General features: G+C 33.5%; 1 protein-coding gene across 11 annotated transcripts in view; it reads right to left on the bottom strand.

Moving 5' to 3' along the window:
* Positions 1 to 19,770, bottom strand: part of SCAF8 (SR-related CTD associated factor 8) — a 223,876-nt gene that overhangs the window by 160,076 nt on the left and 44,030 nt on the right. For 10 of the 11 annotated variants that reach the window (XR_005985682.1, XR_005985684.1, XR_005985680.1 and 7 more), the window contains 9 exons: positions 17,689 to 17,850; positions 16,487 to 16,640; positions 14,901 to 15,031; positions 11,873 to 12,049; positions 10,657 to 10,736; positions 8,827 to 8,944; positions 2,990 to 3,121; positions 2,613 to 2,725; positions 982 to 1,175 (listed from right to left, as the gene is read on the bottom strand). Coding sequence is in view for 5 of the 11 variants with exons in the window: in XM_041741288.1 (XP_041597222.1) it covers positions 982 to 1,175; positions 2,613 to 2,725; positions 2,990 to 3,121; positions 8,827 to 8,944; positions 10,657 to 10,736; positions 11,873 to 12,049; positions 14,901 to 15,031; positions 16,487 to 16,640; positions 17,689 to 17,850 (1,261 nt within the window). In the remaining 6 variants the exon portion in view is untranslated. The remainder of the gene's footprint in view (positions 1 to 981; positions 1,176 to 2,612; positions 2,726 to 2,989; positions 3,122 to 8,826; positions 8,945 to 10,656; positions 10,737 to 11,872; positions 12,050 to 14,900; positions 15,032 to 16,486; positions 16,641 to 17,688; positions 17,851 to 19,770) is intronic. The other variant, XM_041741280.1, reaches the window with a different exon arrangement.

The following is a 19,770-nucleotide window of genomic DNA, read 5'->3' as shown; positions in this document are numbered from 1 at the left end:
TAAGCCTGGATTTCCAGGATGACTCAGCAGTATAAGTTATACCAATTATTTATCTATCTCCATGGCAGAAAGAATTTATTTGGAGACCTTCAGAAATCAGACAACCTGATTGGTGTTCAGCTCTTGGCAAAGAATGAAAATTGCTCCATTTTATGTACTTTACCCATCTGCAGCCTGTTCATTTTAAAAATTCTAATGCAGTAGGATCCTTCAGGAAGAATCTGGCACTAATTAAAACTCACATTTCTACCAAGTGAATTCTCCTCAAACTCTCACTACTACCAAATTTGTTCTAATTATACATTACATATTAACATATAAAGGAGGGAAAGTTTGTACAATGGGAATCTCTCCCTTGGTGCTGATCCAGTAAGTTTATAATTAGCTTTAAAATTTACAGGCTTTTTTTTTTTTTTAAGATTTTATGTTTTTATTCATGAGAGACACAGAGAGAGAGAGACAGAGAGAAAGAAAGAGAGAGAGAGAGAGAGAGAGAGAGAGAAGCAGAGGGAGAAGCAGGCTCCATGCAGGGAGCCAGATGTGGGACTCGATCCTGGGTCTCCAGGATCAGGCATTGGGCTGAAGGTGGCGCTAAACCACTGAGCCACCAGGGCTGTACTACATGCTTCTTTTAATAATTACTCCCCAGACCTGGTGGTCAGACTTGGTTGGTTGTAACACTATGACTAGAAATCACAGTTCATTAAGAAGACATTAGGTCTAGCCCACTTTATAAATTATTGGTCAAGTTCTGTATTTTCTAATTTGCATTAAAAAGAAACAACTCTCAGTGATCTTAGTGTTTTAATAAAACCTGCTCTTCCCTTTCCTTTTCTCTCACTTTACAAAAATCAAGGATAAAATTACTCACTTACCAAATTACTTTCCAATTTCTTAATCTAAAAATACAGTTGACTTTAGCAATTAATGATTTTCTTACTATCTGTTGAAACCAAAGCTCTGTAAAAATATGTCACTTACCACTTAATGTTTTAGATCTAATTGGAGGTAATCCCTTCTTCTGTCGTTCTTTCTCCCTTTCTCTTGCTCTCCTTTCACTTGAGTACGAACGTGATGATTTCCTCTTTCTTTCTCTTGAGCGTGAGCGTGATCGCTTTCTGTGTTTACGCTTTCGAGAACCAGATCGTGACCGAGACCTTCGTTTTCTTGGTGATCTACAAAAAAATCTTATTTTACTTCTAACAACAATATTATTCTTCTGTTCAAATTTCTCACTTCTAGGTGAGGGAAAACACACACACACACACACACACACACACACAAGGTTGTCTTATATTTAGCTACCTCTTAAAAAATGTTTAAGTAGAATGAAGTATCAAACATGCATTTTGTCAAATCTCTGTACTGCTCAGGCCCACAATGATTCTTACTAAGACCAAGGAGAATGAGATTCTATCCAGTAAAGGCCTTGCTTGCTTTCTTTAGTGTCTTGCAACTCATTTTCCAACAATAGTCAAGAATAGGAATGAAAGACTAAGGAAAATAAAAAGATCCTTAGATGATAAAGATACTATAATCTTAAAATTTGGAAATAGAGAATGTTTCCAACAGAGCCATTAAGCTACTGAAGAATTCTCATAAGTTTTCAACTTCTAAAATTTCAAGGTGCTTTTAAAATTTTCAAAGTGCCTCATCTTTAAATATAAGATGATACTGAAACATTGCTTTTTCTGTCAACCATATGCTACTGCACTGCTTCAAAATGCTTTATAAAGTGTTAAGACAAAGAAGCTGCTAAGATTTCAGCTCTAATACTGTATGTAATTGCTTTAGCAAGATTACTCATTGACATGAGATGGGTTAGAGAGCTGAACTCACAAGCTCTTGTTTACAAGAGGTAAATACAAAGAACTTCTTGAAACAAGTAATGACTGAAAGGTCATCAAAGATACTGCCCCTCTTCTGGCATACACTGCTCTGATATTTAGGGGTATTCATGTGCAGAAAATAGGGCATATTAATATTAAAGACTAAGGACTTCGAGTTTTAACACAATTTGTAGCAAGAACAATGTATATAAAGTACATAAGAATTACCAGGTTAAGGAAACTTCAACTCAAATTTGAATAAGTATATTATGAGATTCAGCCATGCTGAAAAGCCCACAAAGAAAACCAGAGAATACACTTTATAATAATTTGATACTATGCTTAATGTCTGTAACAATTCTTATAATTTTATTTTTATGATCATTTTTGGTATTAAGATGAAACCAAACTAAGAAATTAATGGAATTTCTTTTTTCATTAATGGAATTTCTAACACTGTTTCTCTATAGCTTGATTTAGCAGTTTTCAGAGGCAATAATATCCTGAGTGTAATCATATTAACTAAAATCATGTATAATCCCAAATTCATGGGATTATAGGATATGACTGCAATTAATGTGTATTATTCAAATAAATGGCCACAGATATATCCAATTCAAAAGAGAACAAGGCATTTTTCTATTTTTGAGATTCTGAATTTCTTCTCTCTGGAGAAGGTAAGATGTCATTCTAAGAAAAACATTTCCTTTCATCCTGATACAAAGAAACAGAACCAACTTTTAAAAGTTCACACACAGCTACTCTTAAATATTATTGTAGAACCTTGAACGAGATCGTGAATGTGTTCTTGATCTTGAGCGAACAGCCACTTTCTTTGCTTCCTGCTCAAAGATCTCCTCTTCTACTCCATCTTGTCCTTCATCTATATCCATATCCTTGAAAGCCAAAGAACAGCAAACAAAATGCCTGATTGAGATTCAGTATATACTGGCAATTCTGCCTTACAAAATATTCACTATAGTAGCATTAATGCCTAACAGTAAAATGGTTATTGGTATAGAGCTTAAGCGTGAAGAAAAAATATACAGGAAATTACCATTACTTTACATAAAAATAACATACTTTACATAAAATAAAAGGATTATATATTTTTCTTTAATTTTAGAAATTTATGACCCAGAAAAACATTTACTTTTTACCTGTTGTTGAATATCTATAGAATCATCCAAATTTGCTTCAGGTTCAAGGAAATGCTGTTGACTGCTCCCTTGTGATGGTGATGCGGAATGCTCTGATCCAAATGTTCCCTCTTGACTATCCTGAGGGGTTGCCTATTGAGAATGTATATAAACACACAAACATTATTAAGAAACCATGCATATTATTACAACAGAATTTAAACATGTAAACATCACAAAGTTTTAAAAAGAAGTCAAACACATATGGAAATCCCACGTTAAATTGTTTATGTAATCACCTAAAATATTTTTGTACAAATCCAAGTTTTATACTTAAGAGCATGGAATATCTACATAAAAGGGAGAGAAGACTATCTTAGAACGGTAAGATCAAGAAGGTCTTCAAATTTCTAATTTGGAAAATATAAACACTGTACCTTTAAAAATAAAGGACTGCGTCATAAATGATACGTAATGGCACTCAGTTAAATGAATCTAGAATTTCAATAGCAAGTAGTATTTTTTATCAAATGCTATAAATTAAATGCTATAATATTTTCAATATAAAAATGTTTTATATTAAAGTCATACATTACATGTATAGAGGCAAAACAAAGCTCAAATACCACTATCAAATTAAATGATCTAGCAAAACAATTCTCAATTTGGGCTTCCTCAACCTCCACCTCTAGGCATCTGCAAATATTAGGAAGTTACTCTGGGGTATGTAATACATTTCAAAAACTGATAAAAGTTAGGTAATGAAGACTAACTGAAGCACTGTTTGAAATTTGAATCTCCCCTCCTCTTTTTTTGCTGGGATTAGATTTACAGTAACTTGATATAGTGACACTACTTACGTGATACTTATTAGTATGAACCTGATTTAACTGCAAATATTATGATAAATAAAAATAAGAAAATTAATTATGAAAAAGTCTCCCTATACAAACTTTCCTAAAACATCTTTGTAGATGTTAAAGATTAATAAAAATAGTTCCTGTTAGTATAAAAGCTGGGAGCTACTGTAATAATTAACAGAGAAGAGTAACTCAAAAATACTATTTCTGCTACAAATTTTGTGATTGTGGAAAAATTACTGAATTGTGAAATTTGGTCTCCCTATCTATAAAAGGGATACCAGCATCACGACTACAGGTAACAATTTATTATAAAGATCAAAGTTGCTAAGAGACTAGATCTTAACTATTCCCACCACAAAAAAATAATAGTTTTATGCCATGATCAAAGTGTTAGATTACTGCAATACATAAATGTATCAAATCATGATTTTGTACACTTTAAACTTACTATTATATTAATTATACTTCAGCAACATTTAAAAAAAAAAAAATCCTTACTCTAATGACATCGAATCTGAAAGAAAAGGCATAAAAATTAAGAGCCAAAAAGGGCATTTAAAGAACTGTTCCAAGTCTCTTACTTTATGAAGGAACAGGTTCTCTAAGAACGAGTAACATTTTCAAGGTTTAGAAATGAATTAGAGCTAAAGTAGAAAAGACCTCTTTGAGACACCCACTACACACCACGGTACTGGCCAAAACATCAGTAAGCAAGCATGTTTTACCCAAACAAATCAAACACATTTTAAGCATAGTCCTTTGTGGCTTATGCCTTTAAAACAGATTAACAATAGAATTCTTAACACAGAAAGGGAATTTTCAGCTCCATCCTGAGTCTATTTGGTCCTAATTCAGTATGCATATATGCTTCACATAATATTTTTCCTACTTCTCCATTTATCTTAAGCTTCGTATTCCTTTCACCCCTGTTTTTGAACCTTATTTTTCTATTTAATGGTTAACTCTTGGTATAACCACCAGGATTCACTGTAATTTTAGTTTTTGAGTTTTTTGTTGGAGTTTTACCCATTTGAAAAGACTGTAATTTCATGACCTTTATTCTTTCTTAGAGGTCTTAAGAAGAAGTAAGAGAAAATTTACTTTAAAATTTCAACTAAGGGGTGCAGGGGTGGTGCAGTTGGTTATGCATCTGACTCATGCGTTTCTGTGCAGGTCATCTCAGGGTTGTGAGATGAGCCCCATGTTGGGCTCCATGCAAGCAGAGTCTGCTTAGGACTTTCTCTCCCTCTCCCTCTGCTCCTCCGTGCAACCCTGTGCAATCAGGCACATATACTCTCTCTCAAATAAATATTTAAAAACTGAAAATATTTAAAAACTGAAAATAAAAATTCAACTAAAACTTATCCTATTATCTTGCAATTAGCGATAGGTCCACTGGACCCTTCCCTGTATCTAAGATATGTTACAGGATCTTAGAGATCTTACTATCCTATATGTTGAAACATTTTGCTATTTTATCATCCTAAGAATTATTCTGTTATTATCCATCAATTATTCCCAATTATTTCAAGAAAGACTAAAATAATACAAAAAAGAAAAAGCAATGTAATTGTCAAGAAGGGTGACTGAATAGTGAAATAGAATCATCATCCAGTTTTACTGCATTACAAAAAATACTGTGTATTTCAAGATTAAAATGAGATTGGAGACACTATCTTTGTGGTATACTTTCAAGCTTTCCCTGATATGTAGTTGAATATTTAGATTTCTCCATTTCTGTACATAATGGCAAAGAGAAGAAAGCTGACAGAAGAACATATTTCATAATTATTAGACAAAATAGAACATGAATACAAAGAGCAGCATTTAGACTCTAATGATGATGGTGAAATTTAATATCTAAATGAAATATCAGACTATGAGTTTTCAGATGACCATACCCTAAATGTACTTCTCAAACTCCCAAACTGATGGCAGAAAAATGTGTCTTTAAGGACAAAAACAGGGTCTTTCCATCCACTCAGTCACTTAATAGGAAGGACTTTATCTTGCAGTATTTTGTAACAAGAACCTGGACTATTCTATTTTGCTAGAAGAACATGTGTCATTTGAATTTCATTGACACAAAAAGGTTTGCTACATTTCAATTATGTATATTAAAATAATTCATAAAGTTTTTTTCCCCTACTCCTTTTAGTCTCACTTGTATAAACAATCTGTGAGATGAATTCAAATACATTTTTTTTTAAATTTCAAATATATTTTAAAAGGATCCATTGGACCCAGGTGGCAAATGACTATTTTTCTGATACACTGGTATACATCCTTAGTACATGTCCTGGTATACACCTCTAATTTCTTCAAAGATGTCCTCATGTCAACCATCAATACTGAAAAAATAAAAGACAAAGATAACAGTAGCTAGCAGAAACTTCTTTCAAAGTTGGATTAACACTCATTAAGTGTCATATTTTTATCAGTTATAGATCCATGTTCCTCCCTTTTTTCTGTATAAGTGACAAGAAACACTTTGTCAAAAGCTTTATTAAAATCCACACATGCTATGCTATAATCTTACAAGTTCAGTACCATGAAACGCAATTTATATGAGCCTAGATATCAAATTACTTAAAGCAACTCAAGGGCTCTTAACACCCACCCATCTTAGGTTTTAACATGCTCAATTCTACTCTTTCCATTATATTCTCTGACATAAAGAAAACCGAATCAAAGTAAGTTACATATGACAGATCGTGAGAAATGCTCCTCAGAAGTGCTCTGTTTACAGAGGTTTTCTATTGTTAGGGATACTAGATATCAACTGACATGCAGGTTAGGGCTGCAATGAGTAGGGTGGCACCAGCAATCAGATTCCTTTCTCTAAGACACTGTTAAGGACTTTTAGGCAGCCATAATGAGTTCACTGATAAACAAAAATGCTTCATTTTTCTGCATATCTCACCCTGTCTTATTAAGACTAAGGCAACTGGGTTGGAAAAGCCAATTATACAACTTATTAAATTTAATGGTTACTCTGCTGATACAGTTTCCAATTTGAAATTTGTCATAGGTTTTGAACACTATCTACTTGATGTATTAGAAAAGTTTTCATCATTCTCTTTCTTCAACACTCAGGTTTGAACAAAAGCTTTTAAGAACATCTAATTATTTCAAAAGGATCTAATTACTGTATCCTTTAAAATTTTGGAGATAATGTATTAACTAAGCTCAGAGCTCTATTTTTCTTTGGTTGGTGAGATTCTTAAGACAGAATAAACCTGGAAAACAGGGAAGAAATCAGAGAGGGAGGCAAAACATGAAAGACTCTTTAACTATGGGAAAGAAACAAGGTTGCTGGAGGGATAGTGGGCGGGGGAATGGGGTAACTAGATGACGGGACATTAAGAAGGGTGCATGCTGTGCTAAGCACTGGGTGTTATATGCAACTGAGGAATTACTGAACTCTATACCTGAAACTAATGATGCACTATATGTTGGCTAATTGAATTTAAATAAAAAGAAAAGAAAAAAGAATAATCTTCTCTCAAGTTTCCAAGAATTTTCACTTCAATAATTTGGTGCTAATTTTAAGAGTACTACACTGTGACTTTACTGCTCCTGCTAAACCTTCTGAAAGGAAACTGGAACAAGGACAATCAAAACTGCCAACTTTACAGCTGGACAAATCTTGTTTGGATAGACTCTTCCATCATGACTACCCCTTGCCTCTATAACAACTCTCTAATTTTTTATAACATCACTGACAACCAGTTTCTTTTCACTGATTTACAACTTGTGTTTTTCTTTAAACAACATCCAAATACTCTACATCATGCTCTTTCTTTAAAGCTCCTGAATTCTCAGGCAGATATACCTGCACAACATAAAATACTACATCTACTCTAACCACTTCTATCAGAATGTTTCTTTATAAGAAGATATAGAATTCCATTCTCCTAATTCCAGGTATAAGTTCCAACCTAGCAAATACCATTAATGTCCACTTTATGATTACTATTTGATTTAAAAGGAAAAGTTCAGATCCCAGCAGTATCTAAGGTTTTCTATTCCTTAAATCTAAAGTAACTCTTCTCTCTTATTTCCACTATCGTTCATTTGTACCTCTATAATTGAAACTAAAATTCTGCCCTGTGTCCATACAAATATACGTGCTCTATTAGAGAAAACGTTACTTGAGGGCCAGATGCTTTTTTGTTCATCTCTGTATATATCCTTTGTCTAACAATACATTGCTCATACTTTAAAAACATTTGTAGCATTATTTTAGTGCCAAAAAATTTTGGATATTAGGAATAAGTATGATTGTGGGGCATTTGAAAACACTGATATTCTAAACAGTTTACACCTATAAGTATTTCTCATGTGGAGTAAAAATAGGCTTCATAATGGATTAACCCTGCCTTTGCAACTTGACATGTTTTATCAATTCTGAGGTATGATTCTTTACATATCATCATCTCTGTAATTTATGAGATTTTTTTAACTCTATGAGATATTGTACTTTTGAAGTGATTAAAAATTCTTAGCTACACATAAAATAACAGTATGTCTTAAGACTAATGATATATTAGCTTTATGGTTTTGCAATGGATATTTAATTCCACTAAGACACAGTAGAAGTCAATGATATCTCATAGCATTAAATGTAATCATGACTCGTAAACTTCCTGCCACACAGTAACAGCCTAATTAAAGGCAATCTATTTTGCCCTCATCACCATCAACAAAAGCAAAATCATCATGATCTTGCTTGACAGGGAATTGAGTGGAGAGAAAAGCACATGAAGTTTTAAGTTGTAATACTGAAACACAATCTCTGTTTTCCACTGCTGGTGTATGTGTTCTGGGTTCTATAGACCTAGAACACATTCTGATAACAGAAAAGACTATAAACATTCTGAAAAGGCTGATCTTCCTAGTAATAAAATTGAAGAAAAATCACTGTTTGAGAAACAACATTTTATAGAATGCAGATAGCAATAATTCTAAAGACCACAAGATGGAGTTATAAACCTTTTGAGGCTGTTGCTGTTCTAGGAGTTGCTGTCTGAGATGTTCAAGGTTTTGCTGTTGTAGTTGTTCTGCTATCTGATGAAAAATGGAATTGTTCACAGATTCTGAAACATGAGAACTAGAAGGAAAAACAAGTAGAAATATGTTTTAAAACCCAGTGAAGGTAATATAAAAATAACTGATTTTTCAACCCCCCATGCCAATTAAATGAAACATACTCTACTACAATGTTTACTTTTTAAATATTAACAGAAAATGGAATACCTCAGAACATTAATATGTTAAAATAGAAAGATACTCTTCAACAGTCTTTCAATAGATGGATAACATGTTAAAGATACTCTGATGGAAGATCTGTTATTATGGTCTCACACTATTAAATACATATAAATTAGTATCTTTTACATTAGCACACTTTACGAAAATCTCAATTAAATATATAAAAACAGTTAAAAGCATTTAAACATTGTCACTTTAACTCCTTCTCTAACTACACGATAGTGGGAGAAATGGTCTATCAATCAATACATGTGAAATCTACAATTGTAATTGACCATAAACTTTATAAAACTAATCCGCTTTCTTTAGAAAAGCATTCACATTATTAGGTATGTTAACAGAAACAGTACTTAGATAAGAGGAAATAATAATTTAACTAAACTCTGGGAAATTCACACCTGGAATACACCTGGAATTCTGGGTGCCACAAGGTAAGACATGAACAAAAAAGAGGGCATCCCAAAAGGGGCAATCAGGATGGTGAGAAGTCTTGAAACAGTTGAAAAAAAGTGTACTTCATCTGGAGCAAATAAACCTAAGGGGAAGAATGATACCTAACTTCAAATATTGAAAGGCTATGTCTCAAAAGATAATGGATCAAATTTGTTTCCTTGCTTCAGAATGCAAAATGGATAAATGAGTATCAAGTAAATCAAACAGGATTCAGTAATAAAAGATTATTTAACTTCTCATCATAGAAGGCATTATAACATTGTAAAAATACCCAATCAGAACAATTAAAAGAAGATTCTTAAATTGTTCAGGACACTGATCTACATGATCTCAAATGTTTCTCTTCTAATTTTATAATTCGTAATCTAAAATACAAGTTTTAATTTTTCAAGTAAAATCTTTTTTTAAGTAAAATCTCTTTACCAAAAGAATATATATATGTATTTTTATGTATTACATAAATATATTTTAAAAGATATTATCCCAGTACATAAAATTAATAACCTCTGCTTGAAATAGCATTCCCAGAGGCATCATCATCATCCTTCCTCCATCCTCCCACCTTCCACGCCCCCACTCTCCAACATCCTCTTCCCCACTTGCCCTTTCTCAAACCCACAAGAAAAGAAAATCACTAATCTAAATAAAAATATGTAATACATATCTTTAAAAATAAAATCCCCTATAATCCCAATCCTGGGAGTCAGATACACTCCCAGAATTTGATAGAATTCCTAGAACTGGTCACTGACACTAGAAGCAAGCTTCTTTCCCATTATTTCAAATATTCTTACAATTAAATAACTTAAAGCCTAATACAGATATAGAAAATATCACAACTGTATATACAATTCTTCTATAAAGGATTTTGATATATCCCAAATTAACTGCAAAGATCTGAGAAATTAGTCAAAATAAATACGGAGGCAATAAGACAGCAAATCTACCATCTTTCTGTAATGTTAGAGCTCAATAGCCTGAAATTATATCTCAATTTATTCAAAGTATACTTGGTAGTTCAGAAAACAATGTCCCATCCAATGTTTATAATAATAATGGGAAAAACTTATGGTTATAAAGAAAAACAACAATTCTTACAGTTGAGAAGCTGAAATTTCCTTTTTAGGTTCTTCGCTATGCTCAGAATCTTCCCCAAAATCAAACCTATCCATCAACTTCTAAGTGAGAAAGGGGGGGAAAAAAAAAGGAGAAAAAGATTAAAAGTGCTTTACACAAAAATAAGGTATAAGTGCTATTCTGAATGTCAGTGACATCCCATTAATTTACCTCTATCACATGATACATAAATGTTTTATATAATTTTGTCGTGCTATAATAAAGCATTTAATTTGAATGAATCTTTATTTTTAAAGTACTTTGACATACACTGTCTTATATAACAAATCACAACACAGGATAAATATTAATGCTCGTAGAAGAGAAGACTGGGATTAAAATAATTAAGTGCCTTGCCAATAGTAATAAAGCTTGATTAAAAACACCTAGGACTATAATCAACGGATCTATTCCTAGTACATTTCTCTTCTTAGGATGCTCTACTGTCTTCTAAATGATCAATTTGAAGTTTTTTCTTATGCGGTTTAGCTTTTTAAGTAGGCTCCATGCCCAGCATGGAGCCCAATGCGGGGCTTCAACTCATGACCCTGAGATCAAGACCTAAGCTGAGATGAAGAGTTCGAGGCTTAACTGAGTCACCTAGGTGCCCCCTATGTGGTGTAGCTATTAAATTTTCAGACTAAATTAGGCTGACAGCTAAAAAAGTGTAAGTAATAACATAATAAATCAGTATTTTCCTAAAAAAAAAAAAAAGTAGCAGAAACAAAAATATGGATAATACTTCCAAGTATTTTAATTGTCTTATAATTAACAAGAATATTCAGGCTATTATACAATAAATTATACATGAAAAAAATTTCAACTTTAAAGCCACTATCCTTTATAGATAGGCCTCAATTTATCATATTACAGTGTAGAGAAGTTTTCCTGTGAATTTTCACATTTTCAACAATTATAATTTTAGCAGGTTAAAATTTTAGAATATAGAAGATCAAAATTAGTATATTTGTAACATCCATAAAAGAAATTAGAAAATTCAGAAAATTATCATTTGCCTCAATGTTACCATATCCATCAGAAATCTGTAAACCTTTTGTAAAATTCATAATGAATTATACAGTACAGCGTATACTAGAATAGTTCTATAATAAAATGCTATTTACAGAATTAGAATCCACATGATAGCATACAGAGTTTAATACTTCATACAGAACTGATCTGATAACTTAATGTCTACCTTGTTGAAAGCCACTCCCTGTTCTAAGGGGTTCAGGGTGTTGGCCGCTGCAGCTGCAGCAGTAAGCTGTGCTGTGAGAGCCTGCAACTGCACAACAAGACCAGCATCCAGGGCCTGCAGAATAGAAGGCTGAGGCTTTTGTTGTTGTAGTTGTAAAGTCTGTATCAACTGCTGAAGCTAAAGGAGAAAAAAGGAAAATTATTACAAACAGATGCAGAATTTATCTGTAAGAATGCCCATCTTTTCAATAATATTCATTGTTGTACAGTCTTTGGAGATCAAGAAAAAGTAGATACTAACTCAAAACAAGTTAATTTTTTAATAAAATATTTTTCATGTGTCCCATATACAATAATCCTTAATAAGTTTGTCTTGCTTCTAGAAAGCCAGAGAACTTAAGCCAAATAAAGTGGTCATACCATGACAGATAAAGAACTCATCACATATAGCTCTTTTATTTAGAGTCCGGGTGTGAGTGGGGGTGGGTGGGGTGGGGTGGGGGAGAGCCCCCTCTCAGAGCCCCAAAAAGACTGCATGCTGAGCATGGAACCCAAAGCAAGGAACCTGAAGCAGAGCTCCCAAAGCAGGGTTCCACATGGGGTTTGATCCCATGACCCTAGGCCAAAATCAAGAGTTGGAGGCTCAACTGACTGAGCCACTCAGGTGCCCCTTCACTAAGCTTTTCATTCCTTCCTCAATTAACTCCTTAATCTCTGTAAAAGAACAAGCACTGACAACTGCTGTTGCTATCTTTCAGATTGACCATTGGACAACACAATTCCTGAAAGCAGAAAAACAAGTAAGAAATTGGGTCTCTTGGAGTAGTCTGAAACTAAGGAAATTAAAGGTGAATAGTGTCAACAGGAGTTGAAATAAATCCCTGTTCCCTCTATTCGTCTATCCTCAAAAAAGCAGAAACAACAAACACTAAGATCCTGAAGATATTTCATAGTTAAGTAAACCCTATGTACATCTTAGAAATAATTAATACTTTCCTAAATCAAGACCCAAACCTGAGTATAAATCTGAAAATTATCAATTTAGAATAGAAACAAGACATGTGAACTGTTTTAAATAAAGATCAATTTATAGTGAGAGAAGGTACAAAAGCCATCCAAGATGAAAGTAAGTAATTTCATGCCTATCTAAAATAGCTACATTAAGAAACAAACTAGAGTCATTTGGCAACCAAATAAACAATGGCTACAAACTACTAATGTGATAGCAAAGAAAGTAATGCCAAAATATCTAATAGCTTAGTTACTACACTGAGGAGGTTCCAGAACAGACAGGGAGAGAGGGAGTGGGAGGAGGGAAAGGAGAAAAAAAAGGAGGGAGAACAAGGGGGGGAGGAAAAAAGGGGGTAAAGAGTTAATACTGTATTTTCTTCTCTACACACTTTAACTGCTGCTTTTGACATCTCCATTTTTCCAGACAGCACTGTTACTGTTTCAGTCAGGTTCAAATCACTGCAGCATCCTACTTTTCCTTCTACTCTGACTTAACATTCTATCAATTACTACGTGTTCTTAACTTTCTTTTACCATCTGTTCTGGAAAAATCACTTTTCCTGCCAAAAGTATTTATTTTAATAAGTTTATTTTAAATGAGACCATGTGCTTTATGAATTATTTTTAAAATATTATCACAAAATGAAATTAATAATTTGATAATTTTATCTAGTACCCAATTCAGTTTCCCAACTGCCCCCAAAATGGAGAAACTGGATCAAATCTAGAACTATAACTGAATTGGTTTTTCCATGTTTAAGACTCTAAAATGGTCCCTTTTATTTTTGAGATGGTCATTCTATTTAGAGTCTGCAACCCTACTATTTATCACATATTCATTACTTCTCTTCTTTTATCATTGTTATCAAAACAAAGATACTTCCTATCTCTAGGTGTCCCTCCTCTCCCATCCACTAAAGTACTGTTCATATCAGTCACTTCAACATAAAAATCTCTGGCAATTCCCCACTGCTTAGCATATGCATATGAACCCTTTGTTTTTCAGCCTACCATTTCTGTCTTCTGAAACCCAAATCCACTTGGGTCTACCATGTTAACTTTGTCATCATTAACTTACACGCACAGGCCAATCTGATCCCCCAGACATCTCAACTCTAAAAAATCTTTGTATACCCAACACTGTTACAACTCTGTACACTATTCACTCATTCTACAAAATGTACCAAACATCTGCTACAACCTAACACTGGAGACACAGAAGTGAACAAAATAGACGAAAAAAATTCTTATCCTTGTAGAGCACACATTCTGGTGCGAAGAGACAGAGAAAAAAAATTATATAATATAATAGAAAGGTGATATAGGGAGTAGAGGGGATGAAAGAATGTACAGTTTTAAATAGTTTTTTGAAGGCCTCACTGAGGTGATATTTAAACAAAAACTTAATCATGAAACCTCATGATTATTTGGAAGAAGAGTCTGGGTGGCCTTACTGCACAGATCACAATTAATTTGGTTTTTAAAGGACAGGTAAAAAAAGGAAATGCGAAGAATGGCCTATCTTCAAACTCTTCCACAACTAGTTCCACTTCAAGTCTCATTTCAAATGCCACTTCCTCAAAAATACCTTCTCTTGGCTACCCTCTCTAATTCTGACACCTCCTCCCAAATCCAATCATTCTAAAAATTTACCCTGTTTTAAGTCATGTATCACTACCTAAATAAAGTTTTAGACTTTTTTATTATTTGTCTCAACACAGAAAGACATCTTTCCTAAGAGAGAATTACCTGTCTTGTTACTGGAATAACAATAGCATCTAATGATGTTTGGCACAAACTATGTGCTAAGTCAGTATTTTGGCATTAAATGAAGTTTTTACAAAACAGTGCATAAAATGATGCCTTACTAAATTAAAAGCAAGTTACAGAATACTACTTATAGTGTGATCTCATTTTTACAGAAATAACACATACTCTTTAGGTGGTACATTATGAAATAAAACATAAAGAAAATAATGAGTTCTAAATCATTATTATTTAACAAAATAAATGCTCACCTGTTGGCCTTGAGGACTTTGTAGGATTTGAGCTACTGCTGCAAGTGTATCTGTGTTTGTTATCTGAGATACCCATGGATCCGGTAAACCCTGGACCACATTGGCTGGAGTAACAGGTGTAACAGGAGTTCCTTTTAAAAAAAGACATCACACCCACCCAAACAAATATTTAAGTAAAATAAGACTTGGAAAGATAGATTTGCTTTGTCACTTTTAAAAAATATATACAAACTTAATAAATGTTTATATTTTATTAATTACAGAATTAGGTAAGTTGAAAAAAAATAACAGAAGGATCTGTCTATACTTGTTCTCATTAACTAAGCTGCTATTTTAAAGGTGCCTACAATGCTTAGAAGTCACTAAAAATCTTACTACAGGGGCGCCTGGGTAGCTAAGTCTATTAAGTGTCTGCCGTCATCTCAGGTCATGATCTCAAGAGTCCTGGGATCAAGCCCCAAATCAGGCTCCCTGCTTAGCAGGAACCCCGCTTCTCCATCTCCCTCTGCTGCTGACCCTGCTTGTACTTTCTCTCTAATAAAGTCTTCAAAAAAAAATCTTACTACAGAAGAAAATTCAATGATATGAAGAAATATTCAAAATATAATCAAAAAATTACAAAAGAGTAGGTATAATATAAAACTATTTTTGTTTTGGGGAATCCCTGGGTGGCTCAGCAGTTTAGCGCTGCCTTCAGCCCAGGGCTTGATCCTTGAGTCCCAGGATCGAGTCCCACGTCGGGCTCCCTGCATGGAGGCTGCTTCTCCCTCTGCCTATGACTCTGCCTCTTTCTCTCTCTGTGTCTCTCAAGAATAAATAAAATCTTTAAAAAGAGAAAATCTTAAAAAAAAAAACAAAAAAACTATTTTTGTTTAAGAGGGATATATATGTGTATTGACACAGATACACACAACAAAAACTAAATATATACCAGATGTTGATCCCTGAACTATGATAATAGGTTAAAATGTCATTTAAATATACTTTAAAAAACAAGATTTTGAAATTATTACTGAAGCATTCTTGGTTCCATTAAATAATTTTTTCAGGGTTCCTTATAAATATTGTTCCCCTACCATACTACGAGTTGCTTTACATGCGGGACGCCTGGGTGGCTCAGCAGTTGAGCGCCTGCCTTTGGCCCAGGGCGTGATCTGGAGTCCTAGGATCGAGTCCCACATCGGGCTCCCTGCATGGTGCCTGCTTCTCCCTCTGCCTCTCCCTCTCTCTCTCTGTGTGTCTCTCATGAATAAATAAATAAAATCTTTAAAAAAAAAAAAAAAAGTTGTTTTACATGCAAGTTTATAGACAGCCTAAACCAGGAAAAAACCTATGTAACATATCAGTTTCCCTAAGTTCATTATATTTAGGTTTCTAGGGATTTAAAACTTCAGCTTTTCAATTTTTAGGAAAGCATTCCACACAAATATAAATTGAATTTATTGTTCCTTCAAATTACATTTCTTTTCAATTACCTAATGCTCGATAATTCTCCCACACTGTCAAACTATTACTTTATATATGAATAATCACCTGAAAGACTTAAGTAGAATATTTAAAAAACAAATCTCTATCAAAGTACATACCTGGGGTGTTGCTCATAGCTGCAGTAGTACTGGCCAAAACAGGTGTAACAACTGGGGGAGGTATCCCGGCTGCCATATCCAAAAGAGGCTGAATAATCTCACTCTTAAACACATTATTCTTCTGCCATAGATTTAATACTCTCACTATTTTACTCTAGAGGAAAAAAGAAAAATGACATTTTGATTTTTTTGCTTTCAAAATTTAGCAGTTATTTCACAGAGACTATTCAAAGAGTGAATGGGAACGATGGATTAAAATATTTCTACAGTACTTTCCACCCCTGAAATCATGTATCTGGAATTCTGATTTGCTAATCTTAACATATTTGAAAAAAATGTTCATTTTGATACATGTACAAGGTAAATGAAAGCTACAGTTAGCAGAAAATAGGAATAGCAACTAGGTTTCAGCTTCTATGTGAAAGCCTAATGAGATCGATGGTTATGGTTGCCTGGAGACTGTATTAAGGTTGCTGAGGTGATCAGGATTCGTCTTAGCACCAAAGCTGTATTTACAGGTGATTTTAACTTTATGTTTTAAGCAAATAACAAACTTCAAGACAAGTCCTTACCTTAAGTAACTTTTAAAACATTTAATATTACAATCAACCCTATCAGAAGAGTAAACTAAATCTCCAAATGACATCTAAAATATGTAAACTTCTAATACCTTTGAGCACACATAAAGAATCCTTTTTTATTCTCTCTCAGGATCCAAAGCCTTCTTTTTATGTAGTACAGAATATTTATTCATTCAGATCTAGCAGACTTAGTAGTGTGGTTTCCAGCACTAATAAAACTCTACCACAACAAAAGAATTTTAAAAATCTGGTTATTTTTTATTAGCTGTGTAGCAAATCCATTTTCATAGACACTAAATAGGTAAATATCAGTTCAGGTCAAATAATCAAAACAGCAAATTAGTTGTGTGTGAGAATAAATAAGCTTTTAGTGTTATTCCAAAGCTTACTATAGCACCAATTGCTTCAATAAATTAAAAAGTAGCCAAGTCAACTACATCTCTCCACTTCTGTTTAAGAGGATTCTAATAATCTTGGAATGTGGACAGTCTAATAACTAAATATCCAAATTCGGAATTACAAGGAGTAAAGGGTAACATAAAATCATAATTAAGATAATCTTGTCTCATTAAGACCAAAGGGTAACATTATTGACTTAAAAAAAAAAAAAAAGCAGCATACCTTGTCATCCCCAGGGCAACGATATAAATTCTGGAAAGTGCTAATGATGTTATTACTAAATCTGGGTGCAAACACATCCTTTTCTTGACCAAACTGATGTCGAGATTGTCGTACAATGGAGTCAATAACATAAAGTCCAGGTACCTTGTATTCTGGTTTACACTAACAGAAAAAGGAATAGGAAGGGAAGGAAAGAAAAGGTCGATTTCATTATAAACCCTATACAAATAACAAAAACAAGGCTTATGTAGACATAATGAATATTCAGACATTGACTATTCTACAGTCTGTCTCTGGAATGGCATTTTAATCTACTTTGGCTACTCCATTCACCCAGTTCAACTGCCAGTCAACTAAGTTCCAAAATAGTATTGCATTACTGGCTTGAATGACAAAAACCAAAAGGATAAATAAGCTACTGTTATAACAAAAAAAAATTTAATGATTTTGAAAAGCCATATGGAAGGAAGTAGCAAATTCAGGAACGAGCTCTAGAAAAAGCATTACCAACATGCATTAGACTTCATCTGAAATTCATAACAAAAGTGTTTCTGTACTAATGAAGGAACACTGGAACATTGTAAATCCACCACGCCCAAAGTTTCAAAGTTTTCTCAAATACCACACCTATAAGAAAGATAAGACATTACTATTCCAGGAGTCTGTCCTATGAAAACATTTTTTACCTACTTCACTGACAAATGTTTCTCAGCCTTCTCATCCACCACCCAAATTGAGGGCTATATGTCTACTTTCTTGCCACTAGCTTTTCTAGCCTATCTGGTTAGGTGAGCACGATGAAGAATCCTTTTAATATCAAGGTTACTGTTCCTGCTTTGTCACCATATACAGAAGCATAAGAAAACCTGCTTCCCAAGCTTATGTTAATTCACACAGAATTATGGCTACAAAAAGCAGATTTAATTTTTGGATATAATTAGGTAAATATCTCACCCAAAGTAATTTCCTGGAAATCACATATGGCACTAAAGCACAATTATATTTTTGAAAAATCCTTGGAAACCCCAGTACCAGTGAGAAAAGGATCCTTAATCCAACCCTAACATACACATACATGTTTCTAATGGCATTCTCAGCAGAGACAATGAGTGATTTCATTATGCAAAAAGTTAAGATGACGCTTCAACTATGATGCTTCATCTGTTACTTCAAATACTTTTTAAGAACCTTATCCTTAGAGTCATATTTAGTTAAGAAAATGAAGAAACCTTTAGCATCAATTCACAAGTGTTTACTGTAACATTCAGTTAAGGACTTGAAATATTTCATAGGAAGGCAATGATGTTGGTATTTGGATACTGAAGTTTTAAGTTTAGCCTACTTAAAGGTTAAAAATATCTGCTCTGTTGAAAATTATGGTTTTTGAAAGCCTGAAATACTTTCCCTCCTGTTGCCAAATCATCTCACACACTCATCCTTCAGTTCTTATATCTGCCCAAGGCTACATCCCTTTGACTACCATACATCCAAAGAAATACCAACCTAGTTGAGCAAATAATGTATCTCAATAAAGAAAACTTAAAATTTAATGAAAAGCAGGACATACATTTTGCTAAAATGTATCTATTCCCTAATGCCACAAAGATAAGTGATGAATAATTATTTATTAACTTGATTCATTGACATCTTAATTTCGCTAGAGACAAAATAATCTCACATACCTTATTTCATATAAATGATTATCTTGAGAGTAAGATTCAATAGAATTTATAAGTTGCTTTTAAGAGCTTTAGAAATTAATACTGAGGGGTGCCTGGATGGCACAGTCATTAACTGTCTCTTGATTTCAGCTCAGATTGTGTGATCTCTGGGTCCTGACATCAAACCCTGAGTTGGGCTCTGCACCCAATGAGGATTCTGCTTGAGAGTCTCTCTCTCCTTCCCTCTGCGCCTCCTCCCACTCATGCTCCTTCTTTCTCTCTCTAATAAATAGATCTTTTTAAAAAATTAATACTGAATCTAAGTAATGACTGTACTAAATCTTTTAAAAAATACATCTTTTTGGTGACTTAATTTTTTTTTTTTTTATTTATTTATGATAGTCACAGAGAGAGAGAGAGA

The sequence above is a fragment of the Vulpes lagopus genome, chromosome 2, assembly GCF_018345385.1.
Source record: "Vulpes lagopus strain Blue_001 chromosome 2, ASM1834538v1, whole genome shotgun sequence".
Taxonomy (NCBI): domain Eukaryota; kingdom Metazoa; phylum Chordata; class Mammalia; order Carnivora; family Canidae; genus Vulpes; species Vulpes lagopus.
This window is presented reverse-complemented; position numbering and strand designations above follow the sequence as displayed.